The 14933-nt window shown below is 35.5% G+C and overlaps 1 protein-coding gene across 12 annotated transcripts in view; it reads left to right on the forward strand.

The window, feature by feature from the left end:
* LOC106881312 (arfaptin-2) overlaps positions 1-14933 on the forward strand; it is an 88438-nt gene that overhangs the window by 46358 nt on the left and 27147 nt on the right. For 4 of the 12 annotated variants that reach the window (XM_089351800.1, XM_089351798.1, XM_089351801.1 and 1 more), the window contains exon 3: positions 10763-10804. The exons of the other annotated variants lie outside the window; for them this stretch is intronic. In XM_089351800.1, coding sequence (XP_089207926.1) covers positions 10763-10804 — 42 coding nt within the window. The remainder of the gene's footprint in view (positions 1-10762; positions 10805-14933) is intronic. 12 annotated transcript variants of the gene reach the window in all.

Below are 14933 nucleotides of genomic sequence, written 5' to 3' on the forward strand. Positions count from 1 at the left end.
TGTAGTCCAATATCACACAGTTGTGCTTGTATAAAACCAAGAAACTAAAGAGAAAACTATAAGCTGTAGAGGATCAATCTTCTCTATATATATATATCCTGCATTTATGGATGTATATGTGTACATATATACATATAAGTGGAACAGGAAGATACATGAGGTCAGAAAGGATCGCTGAAGAGGTCACAGATGTGCGATGAAAAATTTCCAGACAATGGACATCAGTTAAAATAAGAACAGTAATAAATGAGTGAAGAATGAATATATATTGGGTGTGTTTATTTGGCTAGGAAAAAAAAAAAAAATTTGGCCATCCCAAAATATAACAATATCTGTTTCAACAGATTGTGTTGCATAATTCCTAATGTGGAACCATGTGTTGAAACGAATATTGTTATATATGTATATATTATCATATATATATATACATATGTTTGTGTATAAATGTGCATATATATGTATAATGCTTATATATGTGTATGTTCATGTTTGTAAATATGTATATAAATGTGTTTGCGTGCATGTGTGTCAGCGAATGTATGAATGTGTGTGTATTTATATGTGTGTTTGTATAGACATATTTTTGTGTGCGTGTGTGTGTGTGTATTTATGTGTGTGTTTGTATAGACATGTTTTTGTGTGCGTGTGTGTGTGTGTGTATATATATGTGTGTATGTATAGAGTGTTAGGTGTGGTGTACAGAAATTGAATATTGAGCAAAAAGTTGAAATGAGTACACCAAAATGACTACACTGGACTACCATCTTGAGAAATAATGTATTCGATAAATATCATTTCAAACTTTTTGTTTTGCAAATATATTTTATGATAGTTAATTGAGTAGTTGAGTTAATTGTTTACTATTCTCACTGCTTGTGTGTAATGAAATATTTAAAAAATAGAATAATGCCAATCTTTTCATATCTAAAGCACATACCATTGAAACCCTTTGACTTCCTATCATATTTTATGAACCACCTGCACAACAAAATGTTCTCTGACTTCCACTTATGCTTTTGAAAGGGATGTCTTTACAGGTTATGGAAACAGCTGTTTCATATAATACGTTTGAATGTTATTGCTAGAAGTGAATATTAGTTTTCATTAAAATCGCTCCCTCTGCTATCAATAGTGCCAACAGCTGTTACAGTCACTACACTTTGTCTAATTTATAGGAGTATCAGTAGGTATTCTAATGCTGTAAGGCCCTTTGCAAAGCATATTGGTAAATAAATCAATGGTACATGCAACCCATTTATAATAAGTTCTCAAAGTGGAATACTGTATTTCATTTCATTGTTGACATTTGGTGTTTCAGGCAAGATCCTTTTGATAGAGGAAATGACACCAAGTACTTGGGTATAGTAGAAACTATAGGGAAATAGCATTATTTCCCCTTTATCATATGGTGTTTGGTGTATCGAATAGTTGTAGTTTCAAGCTATAGTACGGAGTTATTAAAATGAAGTGAAAGGGAGGTTAAAATTGTCATGAATTATGTGCTAAGAGTTGGTAGTTAGATCATAGTTTGCAGAGGAATAAGTAGTTGGTATTCTGTCAAGCATTTGTCAGTAGAAGACTGTCACCATGACAAGTGCATTGACAGATTAAATTTATGAGATCATTTACTTGGTATCTTTGGAACTTAAGATTTATCAGAAAAGTATTTTGTTCTTGAATTTAGTGGATTATACATAAATGTATACAATGAAAGAAGTAATAGAAAAGGCACATGCATGGCTGTGTGGTTAAGAAGCTTGCTTTGCAACCATATGGGTTCAGTCCCATTGTGCAGCACCTTGGGCACGTGTCTTCAACTACAGCCCCAGGCCAACCAATACTTTGTAACTGAATTTAGTAGGCAGAAACATTGCCAGAGCAGCTGTCTGGCTACTGTGCTAGTGGCCCGTAAATAGCACCATTTGAGCGTAATCGTTACCAGAGTCGCCTTCTAGCACTTGTGCTGGTGGCACGTTAGAAAATCATTTGAGCGAGGTCGTTGCCAGTACCGTGTGACTGGCCCTCGTGCTGGTGGCACGTAAAAGCACCCACTACACTCTCGGAGTGGTTGGTGTTAGGAAGGGCATCCAGCTGTAGAAACTCTGCCAGATCAGATTGGAGCCTGGTGCAGCCTTCTTGCTTGCCAGTCCTCAGTCAAATCGTCCAACCCATGCTAGCATGGAAAGCAAACATCAAACGATGACGACGATGATGATGATATATATATATATATATATATATATATATATATATATATATATATATACAAGGTCTGATCAATAAGTATCTGGACTGTTATAGTAACGAAGCTAAAGTATGCAGAGTGAAGCTGCTTGGTAAAGATTGACTTCGAACTCTGCTGTGATTGCACACTAAGTTTTAATGTTCTAGCTCACTTCCACTGTTTTCAGCAGTGCTTGGAAGGAAGGTGTGTAGCGTGTGATCATCACAATGACCATGACAGAGAAAGTTGTCGTGGCACTATCTGCTCAGAAGCCTGTGCAAAGTTGCAGAAAGTGTATGAGTGGTTAAGACGTTTCTAAGATGGCCGAAAAAATGTCAATATTGGCAAACGTTCTGGAAGATCTGCAACCAGAAGATCTATGGATATTCATGGATTTTTGGATGAACCTTCAATTTTCACTATGAAACTGCATCTGATATCCAATACCTGTGGATAAGTTTTATAAAGCAAAATACAAGTTCATTCTCAAATTGAATTCATATATATATATAAATATATATTTAATTAGAGGATATGTTAACCTCATGAAGGGATGGTTACATCCAAGGAAATACTGGTTCAATATTTTGTATTTTGGGCGAATGAAATTACCTTAAAACAATAGGTGTATATTAAGCATGTACTTTATAGCCATTTAAAAGAAAAGAAAATGGAGATAAGGAAGTTAATAATTGTTTATTATTAACGAATTGGTCATCTTCACTTCTTACAGCCATTTCAATTAAGACTGAGTAATTTAATTACAAATTTGTACATTAAATTTACATTTATGTGACATGAGTATAATTTCATCAGTGAAAAAAATGCTGAAATGAATTGATAGGTCCACATATAACATCCAAAGGTACATCTTTTTTTTCTCTGATGAATGTAAATTTAATGTACAAATTTGTAATTAGATTATTGAATATTAATTGAAATGGCTGTCAGAAGCGAAGATGATCAATTTGTTAATAATAAGCAATTATTGACTTCCTTATCTCCATTTTCTTTCTTCTTTTATATATATATATATATATATATATATATATATATATATATATATATATATATATATATATATATATATATATATATAATTTGTGTGTGTGTGTTTCATCTGTGTTTGTCTCCCACTGCTTGACAACTGGTGCTGGTTTGTTATATCCCTATAACTTAGTGGTTGAGAGAGAGAGCAATAGAAATGAGTATCAGACTTAAAGGAATAAGTATTTGAGTAAAACCCTTCTAGATAGTGCCCCAGCATGGCCTCAGTCTAATGACTGAAACAAGTAAAATATAAAGATAAAATATCTTGTTAATGGTTTCTTTTTCGTATTTGGTCTTTAAGATAAGATATGCTGTGCTTGAGAAGACCCGGCAAGCAAAGTGAGACCATGGCCCTTGGCTTATGCCAGTGGGTGTAACCAGCCAACTTATGAATATCCCTCATTCATTGGACAATAAACTTTGCATGCGAAGACCTATTGCGGCAAGTGAAATCAAAATCAAAATGGCTGACGTGGCTGATGACAATACTGCCTGATTATGCCAGTGGTACGTTAAATGCACATCCGAACATGGAGTGTAACTGGCCCACTTATGAGTACCCCTCATTCATTGGATAATGAACTTTGCTTACGAAGACCTATTGAGGCAAGTGTAAACAAATCAAAGTCGCTGACGTGGCCGATAACAGTACCACCTGATTGGTACTTGTGCCAGTGGAACGTTAAAAGCACATCCGAGCGTGATCGTTCCCAGGGCCTCAGATTGGCTCCCATACTGGTGACACATGAAAAGACCCATTTGAGCATGATTGTTGCCAGCGTCACCTTACCAGCAAATGTGCCAGTGGCACATGAAAAACAACATTCGAGCGTGGTCGTTGCCAGTGTCGCTGGACTGGCTCCTGTGCAGGTAGGATGTAAAAAACACCTTTTGAGCGTGGTCGTTGCCAGAACCACCCGACTGGCCTTCATGCCAGTGGCATGTAAAAGCACCCACTACACTCTCGGAGTGGTTGGCATTAGGAAGGGCATCCAGCTGTAGAAACTTTGCCAGATCAGATTGGATGCTTTTTTTCATGCCACTGGCATCAGTGAGGTAAGTAACTTGCAAGACAGGAAATGAACTTGGTTAAGAGTGTCAGTATTTGAGAGAGAGAGAGAGGTAGCTTTATGACAGTTGTTGAGAGGCTAAAGTACCATAGAAGTACAAGGACAGGTGTCTTGCTATAGAGAAGATAACATGGGTACCTTGCATTGTTTGAGTAGAGGTAGCTGGGAAGAAGATAAAGATAGTTGTGCCAGAGCAAACCATACATACACACACTGAAAATGAACTCCATCAAAAATTATACAATGGAAAAAGAAAATTCTTATCTACTCATAGTAAAACTTCTTAGGGATTAAATAAGAGAACAATTGAAAAGGTCTATTTTTTTTTTATTTTAACACTGTTAGATCAATTCAGGTAATATTTTGTATAATTCTACAGCTGTCATGTCATTTGTGATTTATTAATGAGTCAATGCAATCAAGTCATTACACAAACACAAACCTCCACTAGTGCATCTTTGGGATCTTTGTGGTTTGAATCACTGTCTCCAATTTGGTTCCAATTGTTTTCAAATTTGGTATATGGATTAAGTTTTGTATACTAATTATGAAAATGAAAATCATTGTTCCTATAAATCTATAATCAAAAAGTTATTAGCCTTTAAAGTTTGCAAAATTTGGGTATTTTAGCCTATCAGAAGCGAGTATTTTACACATCACTGTGAAATTCTGTTAGCATAGTAAGAACTCTGTTTCCATAGTAACCAAGGAGTGTAAGCACCACATGTTCTATAATTGTTTGTTTCCGTAACAGTAGGAATTCGATTTGAGAATGGTATAGAGATTTTAGATCAGTGATGAGATGGCTACAACTTTAAACCTTTCCTGTTTGATGGAAAAAGTAAAGACAGAAGAGGATGCAGCATATTTCTTCCAAGAGAAAGGAATAATACCAGAAAAGAAGATTTGTAAGAAAGGACATCCCATGGAAAAATAAAACATGCTGACACCCTCCACCCCATTCTTCTTGCTACTGTGACAGATGATGGAAGAGGCAGCAAACACGCTGTTTTCCGATTGGCTGAAAATTCTGAAAATTATCAAACTTTGAACACCTGTAACATTTTTGCAAAATTTTTCTGGAATAATTGAATAACAAATTCAGATTCAATGTCACAAATTACATCTATATGCTACATTAAAAATTTTATTTAAAGATTTCAACATGCAATGACTCAAACCACAAAGATCCCATCTTTGCCTTGATGCTTTAGTAATTTCTCTCTGTCGTAATACATAGAGCAGGCTACATACTTTTTTTGGCAGTCTTATCACTCTGAAGTGTTTTTGTATCCATAATTATTAACTTTGGCTTTAAATGAAAACAGAAACTAAGTGCTAATAAAAATCACAAGAAACATAAGTCTAGGAAATTACTGAGTATATATTTTAAGTATATTTACTCTTGGTCCTGTTCTTTTACTTTGTAGCTTAACAAAGTACTTGAACACTACAGTTGGCATGAGAATAGTTTAATTAGTGACACAAGCTGATGAGAGTGTAATTTATGTTTATGTTTATGCATATATGTGAGGTACATATACCATGTTTGGCTATATAGAAAGATAGAAGCAGAGGTCTATAAGCCGGTGAGATGTGAGTTAATTGGCATAAAACATTGGCATGTTCCCATTTACTATCATTAGAAAACTTTCAGAATTTAAAGCTGTTCCAAATCCACAAACTGCTCCTTTAAATTAAATCTGTTGTGAATAGAGTCTACATCAAAGAAAGAAATATAGTTTTAGAATAGCTCCCTTGGTTTCCTGAGGAAATCTATACTCTCAGCTCTAATCAATTTTCATCATCTGTAATATGAAAGGCTGAATTGGCTCTAGAGTAACAGGAATTACCTTGTAACTACTGGTTACAGACACAAAGCTTGTTGTAGTGGTTAGTCTGTTGCTGACTGCTGTTTATATCCAACAGGATTTTTTTCTCTCTTCAGTTTTGGAGTATTAATTTATGCTTTAAAGCATGAGTGAAATTTAAGGTGACCTACAACTGCTTATTGAATAGACACCTTTCATGTTGTTATTATACGTCATAATATTTGACTTATTGTTATCTCCGAATATAACTAGGTAATGTGAAGTATCACCTTTTGTCTACAATAAACATTTATTCTAAAGTAAAAAGTACTTGGTTTTCTAAATATCACCGAACATGCTGAAACGCATTTAAGTATCTTTTTATTTGTTAATATTCTAAGACTGTAATGGATATATTTAAAAGGAAAAAAAAAGGTATGTACATTACAAATCAATAATAAACATGTTTAAATTGAAATTTTTATTAGAAATATATATGGGTTGATATTACCGTACAGATATGTTGCGCTCATCAAATGCAGTGTGGTTGCATTGCATTGATATTTTAGAATCGGAAAAAATTTACTATTTTAGGGTTGATAGCTTTTCTTTGCATGTAGTGTCATTACCAACAAAACACTTGGAGGCTGTACTTAACCTGTTCATCATAATTAGTTTAGTCTTTCTTGGTTTGGGGTTCATTGTCCCCTCTTGTTGACTTTCAACTCTTAAGAAGTGATTAAATTTTGCACCAGTATTTAAGTTAACAATATCCTTCTTCTTATTCTGGATTTGTTCTAGGTAGTATAAGATTAATATTTTCATACTTAATGTTCATAAAATAGAAAAGTTATTAGATTATCTGCCTGCTTTTTAAACTGCATCATTAAAGAATGTTCCGTGAAAGTGAAAGTTTATATTCGTTAAGTTTCAACTGAACACTAATTTAAATTTGTTATTATCTGTAGGAAACTTTCTCCTTTTCCTTATTTTTCTTAATTTAATCTCGAGATTCTTTTTTAAGGCCTGTTTATCACTGTAATCTATGCAAAAATACAGTATATTAGCAGTATAAATAATTGACACGTTGGCTGTTTAGTTAAAAAAGTCTTCAGTTAATATAAAAAGGAAGTAGAAGGAAGTCGTGTTGAAGGAGTATTTCTTTAACAAATATCTTATTATAAACAATAAAAGCTTACGTAAGAAATAATTACATGCATTCTACTCAAAATTATTGGTTCAAAAGTTTTAATTGTTTACAATAATATTTTTATAATAGCTACAGTATTTGATGGCATAGAAGATGCATGAGTATATTACACACACAAAGGATATTGGACACACCTTATTTGCAGCAACGCATATTTGGAAAAAAAAAAGAGTTTTTTAATGCAATATCTAAGGCAATTGAGCAGCACATTACAAAAAGTACCTTAGTTAATTTTAAATAAAAATAATTATTAGTATGGAGTTTAAGGTGGCAAGTTGGCAGAGTCGTTTGCATGCTGGGCAAAATGCTTAGTGGCATATTGTCCGTCCTTATGTTCTGAGTTCGAATTCTGCTGAGGTTGACTTTGTTTTTCATCCTTTTGGGGTTGATAAATTAAGTACCAGTGAAACATTGGGATTGAGGAAATCAACTGGTCTCCTCCCCTCAAAATTCAGGCCTTGTGCTTTTAGTAGAAAGGATTATTATTATTATTATTATGGAGTTAGGATTAGTAGAAGAGACATCTGGATTAAAATTAGCCTATAATAGTGAGCTTATTGGAAGGCCTAACTTAGCATATAAGATCTGGGGTTGTTTTTTTGAGATTTGTTTTTGAAAAAAAATTGCATCTTGTATGCAATCAAATGTGGTAATTATTATTTTAAAAACAATGGAGCATATATGTAAAAAAAAGATTTACCCATTGGAGACTCAAAAATTGCTGCTGCCTGTTAACGGAACAATTCACTCTTCATATCCTGTCACTGGTGTATACAAGTGGGAAATGGTTGTTAACATTTAAAGGCCCAGCCCATTTTTATTGCATTTGAATGTACAATTCAGTGTTGCAGGCATTGGGAACACCGTAACACTGTTAGTGACTAACAAGTGTTTTGACAGCTAGCAATGGTGAATTCAACTCCTGCTACAAACAAAATATGCAACAGATTGGTGTCATCTAAAGGAGGATAATGGTACAAAATCTTGAATAAATTACCGAATAGTATCATATCTGGCAATAGCTATGAATAAAATAAAAAGATTGTGTGTGTGTGCGTGTGTGTAACTGTCACTAAATGTGACTAGGGTGTTAGAAACACCTACATTACTAGAAATAAGAGCTAAAATGCTCTAATGCTGTAGTCAACGTACATAAATGTAAACATATACACTAACAGGGATCTGTTAGTGTATATGCTTACATTTATGTACGTTGACTACAGCATTAAAGCATTTTACCTCTTATTCCCTGTTAGTGTGTATGTTTACATTTATGTATGTGTGACTACAGCATTAGAGCATTTTAGCTCTTATTTCTAGCAATGTAGGTGTTTCTAACACCCTAGTCACATTTAGTGACAATTGTAACTCTCCTTTTTGGTGACACATTGCAAACTGCTGTTTATATTAATTTCATACACACACACACACACATATATATATAGGGTCATCCCATAAATAATGCGTTTTTTAATACGTCTTTTATTTTTCAGAATTAAGATAAACAAACTTCTTTTTTAATCTAAAATATACTCTCCTTCATTTCTACAATGTTCTTCCATCTATCTGGTAGACTTGCAAGGCCCCTCTTCCAAAATTCACTTGTCTGTGATGAAAAATATTCCTCCAATACTATTCTGACCTCGTCTGTAGAATTCATATTTTTTTCTGTCCAAATGATTTTGAAGACTGCAGAATAAATGGTAATAAGATGGGGCAATGTCTAGCAAATATGGTGGGTGGGGCATCATTTCCCATTCAGACTGCCCCAGCCTTTGGAATGTCATCTTTACTGTATGTGGCTGAGTATTATCCTGATGGAAGAATATCTTTCGTCTCGAAAGCAAAGATGGTCGTTTTTCTTCTAGCGCTGACTGAAGCTACTCAAGCTGCTCACAGTAGATCTCCTTTGTTATCTTTTGGTTTGAGTTTAAAAGTTCAAAGGAGACTAAACCTTTCATATCCCACCAAACAGAGATAGCAACACCTTACGTGGGTGAAGACTTACTTTAGTCTGGAGTGCCAGTGTTTCTTCTTTCCCTACCCACTGTCTTCAGCACATGACATTCTTATTGAGAACCCATTTCTCGTGATCAGGACATTTTTATAGAGAACCCATTTCTCGTCATCAGTCATTATTTGGTCTAAAAAAGGTTCATTTGTGAGACACGACAGCAAAGAAGAGCATACATTGACTCTCTGCACACAATTAGACTCGGAAAGCTTGGTTTGCCTGAGGCTATAGTAGAAGACACTTGGCCAAAGTGCCACGCAGCGGGACTGAATCTGGTACCATGTGGTTGGGAAGCAAACTTCTTATCACACAGTCACACCTGTGCCTATTTGTGGAAAAATTTAGTATTTTTAGTTGAAAGTACAGCTTATATACAAACTCTCTTAAGTCTGGATTCTTTATTGGCTTTGCTGATGAGAATTCTGTTTGCTGCTTAATCAACTGAATTCCCTCTTAAATAAACATATAAATGATTGTTTTCACATGTATATCTTTAGTGTAATTCTCATTCAGTGACAAGGCTGAACCTTTGAAGTACAGGTACAGTCCATTTGGCAGCCTTCCACACAGTTTCTGCCTACACCCAGTTTCACTCACAAAGCTTAGATCAACCCTAGTCTATGATAAAAGACACTTGCCCAAGATACTGCACACTGGATCAAACTTGGGACTTCCATAATTGCAAATCTCTTAACCACTTGGCCATACCTTCTTTCATATTTGGGGTAGTAATGCCATAGTAATATCTAAATATTTTAGTTTTTGAAGTCAAGTGAAAACTACAAAAATTTTGAAGTCATGTTAAATGATTACATCAAGATTTATATTGTATCATCATCATCATCATCGTCGTTTAACGTCCGCTTTCCATGCTAGCATGGGTTGGACGATTTGACTGAGGACTGGTGAAACCAGATGGCTACACCAGGCTCCAATCTGATTTGGCAGAGTTTCTACGGCTGGATGCCCTTCCTAACGCCAACCACTCAGAGAGTGTAGTGGGTGCTTTTACGTGTCACCCGCACGAAGGCCAGTCAGGCGGGTACTGGCAATGGCCATGCTCAAGATGGTGTATTTTATGTGCCACCTGCACAAGAGCCAGTCCAGGGGCACTGGCAACGATCTCGCTCGAAAAGCGTAAATAAACATAAATCTCTAGTTGCTATCTTTATCTTTTATCCTTTATTTTGATAACTTTTGTTGGTAGGATTGTTATTAATGGCCAAATTATTTATGTGTTCATGAAAGAGAACTAAACAATGCCAGAACAAATCTAAAAATAATTAGCTTTAGCTGTCTTAGTAGTTTGTTGTTGTTGTGTGACTAAAATAAAAAAAAAAATGCTTATTCATCTTTAAACTTTTTATCTTTTACTTGTTTCAGTTGATGGACCGAAGGGCTTTAATCAAACAAACCAACCTGCTAGTACTTATTTATTTTTTAAGCTTGTTGCTTATTCTATTGGTCTCTTTTGCAGAATTACTAAGCTAGAGGGATATAAACAAATGAAAACCTGTTGTCAAGCTCAGATATTTTTTTCATGCTCAGAATTGATGAAGCATGGAATAAACTAGCTGCGTCAGTTGTTAGCCATCAGGTCACTGCATCCTTCGAAACTTCCATGCTTCCTGAAATTTGCCATCAGTATGCTTGATGCCCCTCCCCCTCGTTTTTTTCTTTTTTTGTAAGCTTATTCACTATTCACTTCCTGTGCACATTCTGTGTACTGTTCATGCAGTTTTGGTTACTTTTTCTGATGAGTTGTAGCACACCTGAGCGCTGTATACAATAAATTCATTATTATTATTATTAAGTGGGTGGCCGAGGGGGACATAGACACACACATACATACACATATGTATATATACACATAATGAGCTTCCACTGTGTGCCAGATTTGCTCACAAGGCATTGGTTGGCCTAGGCTATATATAGTAGAAGGCACTTGACCAAGTTGCCTTGCAGTATGATTGAACCTAAAACCACATGGTTACAAAGCAAGCTTCTTTACTACTCAGCCATGCTTGCTGCACCTTAGTTAAAAGGGTTAAAATTTTATCCTGAGATATAAAAACTTTCCCTCAATTTTATATATATATGTATATATGGTCATTGCCAGTGCCGCCTGACTGGCTCCCATGGTGGTAGCATGTAAAAAGCACCATTCAAGCGTGGTCGATGCCAGTGTTGCCTGACGTTCCTGCATGCCAGTTGCACATAAAAAGCACCCACTATACTCTTGGAGTGGTTGGCATTAGGAAGGGCATCCAGCTGTTGATGCCTTGCCAGATCAGATTGGAGCCTAGTGTAGCCATCTGGTTCACCAGTCCTCAGTCAAATTGTCCAGCCCATGCCAGCAGGGAAAGCGGACTTTAACCGATGATGATGATGATGATATATATATATATATATATATATATATATATATATGTATATATATGATTCTAATGATTTGATTATTTTTATTGTTTGCACTTGTAAAACTTGTAAGCAGCCAGTTTTTTTTTTCAATCAAATGTTCCCCTTTTCCCCTGACTTTCACTCCACTAGCACCTCTCATGCACTCTTTGCTCACTTACCCTGTCCAATCCTCGGTACCACTCCACTTACATTCATCTCCTTGTATCTTGAGGGTATGCCCTAGCACATCTTTACCACCATCTTTCTCTATCTCTCTCTCTCTCTCTCTCTCTCTCTCTCTCTTTGACTGGGATAGCCATATATTTCCCCTACAGCAAAACATCTATTTCTGTCCTACTGTCATTGTTTAAATTTCTCATCACTTGCCACAAAACCACCTCCCTCAACACCACTCACCCTCTATTTGTCTTGCAAGCTATCTGCAGTCCAGTTTGGTGCCAAGCAAAAAAAAAAACACAAAACATCCATACGTTCTGTAAAGTGGTTGGTGTTAGGAAGGGCATCCAGCTGTGTAAACCATGTCAAAGCTGACTGTAGAGCTTCGTGCAGTTCTCTGGCTTGCCTACTCCTGTCAAACTGTCCAACCAATTCCAGCATGGAAAATGGCTGTTAAATGATGATGATGATGATAATTATTGCCTAAGAAGGTATACATCATTTACATCTGTCATATAATAAATATATTCTAAAGATTACCTCCAAACAATAAAACATTTGTTTTCTGTTTCTCGTTTTACTTCATTCTTCTTAATGTATGGGTTCTAGAATCCAAGAAGTTTATTAATTGCCAAGTCATATAGTTTCTTCATGAAAAGCTGTTTGAGCACTTAGAAGGGTGTAACCAATAGGAAACTTTAGGATATCACATTGCCAAGACCTTGACTTGCAGACAATGCTGTCAACATTTGAAATGCTGAAATTAAAACCAGATTTGTTTGGTGTCCTTACTTAATTTATAAGCTATTGATATCATCAAAATAGGCCAGTGCTTTGCTGTAGATATTTAAAGAATTAGCAAAGTGGTTTATTTAAGACAGTTGTTTTTTATGAGCTTCAGTGTGTTTCTGTGCGTTTGAAAAATGTCCCTTGATACTCTCTCTCTCACACATTCGCTCTCACATGCTCTCTCTCTCTCTCTCTCTCTCTTTCTCTCTCTCTCTCTCTCTCTCTCTCTCTCTCTCTCTCTTTCTCTCTCTCTCTCTCTCTCTCTCTCTCTCATTCACTTTCGCTCTTGTTCAGTTGTTCATTTTCAAACTCATTGAGTCATACTCATTCACTTGCATACTTATTTACTCCCATCCACATATTTACTCACATTTAACGTCAGACGTTTTCAGTAAAATAGTTGAAGTATGGTACATTGATTCATTACAAATGATAAGAACCCCATTCTGTCATGTAAGATAATTAGTTCAAACTGCTGTGATGTTCCCAATCAAAGTTATTGTTTTGACAAGAAATTTCTTAATATTGAACATGCAAAACTTTTATATCTTTGAAAGCTAAACTGTGTTTAAAATATCAATTGAAATGCTAAATTGTCCCTTTCTCTACTGTCCACTTGTTTTATATAGCTTAAGATCTGTTTATGATGATACAGCTTAGGTTTTCCTATCTTATATTTGTTTAGATATATTGTTTCCGTGGAGGCGCAATGGCCCAGTGGTTAGGGCAGTGGACTCGCGGTCATAAGATTGCGGTTTCAATTCCCAGACCAGGCGTTGTGAGTGTTTATTGAGTGAAAACACCTAAAGTTCCACGAGGCTCCGGCAGGGGATGGTGGCGAACCCTGCTGTACTCTTTCATCACAACTTTCTCTCACTCTTACTTCCTGTTTCTGTTGTGCCTGTAATTCAAAGGGCCAGCCTTGTCACACTGTGTCACGCTGAATATCCCCGAGAACTACGTTAAGGGTACACGTGTCTGTGGAGTGCTCAGCTACTTGCACGTTAATTTCACGAGCAGGCTGTTCCGTTGATCGGATCAACTGGAACCCTTGACGTTGTAAGCGATGGAGTGCCAACAATATTGTTTCCACCTGAGTTTCATTTCATAATAATCTGTTTCATGTGAAATTCCAGTTGGGTGTAATGATTCTTTGTTTGTACATTAATGACCTAGACCTTGTAATAACAGTGCTATGTTTACTCATATTATAGAGTTCTTTCCTTCTACATTACATTCTGTTTTCTTTTTTTTTCCCTATATTCTTGGTATACTTTGTGTCGTTGCTAAGATAACTTTGTGTATATATTGCTTTCATGATTGCTGACCTTTTTGTTTTATCTCTTCTGCATTCAGAACAAGAAGGTAAGTTTGGCTTATGAAATCAGCCCTATCACAACATCCTACTTCTCTTCTCCTGTTTCATAAGGAAGTGCCTTTAATGTCAGTTCTTTAGTTTTGTTTTGACCACCATTGTCAAGGCCATATTGAAGCATCACAGACACACACACACACACACACACACACACACACACACACACACACACACACACACACACACACACTAACACACACACTAACACACACATATATGAGCAGACATGGCTGTATGGTTTAAAGGTTTGCTTTTTAAGACAAGGTTTAGGGGGCTTTGAGTTCAGTCCCACTACACATCACCTTGAGCAAGTGTTTTCTACTTGTTAGCAAATTTGGTAAATGGAAGCTGAAAGATATTCATAATGTATGTATGTATGTATATATATATATATATATATATATAGATTTAATCAAAAGATTGAATGTGGTACTTAAAATGTTTGTGGCACCAGAATTTGGTAGGGTGAAATCCAAAAGCAAAATCAAGAGATTTGGTGAATTAAATTTGAAGAAAAGCAATAAAAATGTATTAGGTTATAGCAGTACGTATATTTCGTACAAGCTTCATTTATTTATGTAGTAAATAAATGAAGCTTGTACGACACGTACGTACTGCTATAACCTAATACACTTTTGTTGCTTTTCTTCAAAAAAAAATATATATATATATATATATATATAATATATATATATATATATATATATATATATATATATGAGTGTATGTGTGTGTGTCTGCACCTGTTTACACTCAATGAAATGCAAGTTGCAAGCAGTGTTGTCATTGTTACTTGTCAACAAGTTGTTCACC

This window comes from Octopus bimaculoides, chromosome 5 (assembly GCF_046866305.1).
Source record: "Octopus bimaculoides isolate indiv1 chromosome 5, ASM4686630v1, whole genome shotgun sequence".
Lineage (NCBI taxonomy): Eukaryota > Metazoa > Mollusca > Cephalopoda > Octopoda > Octopodidae > Octopus > Octopus bimaculoides.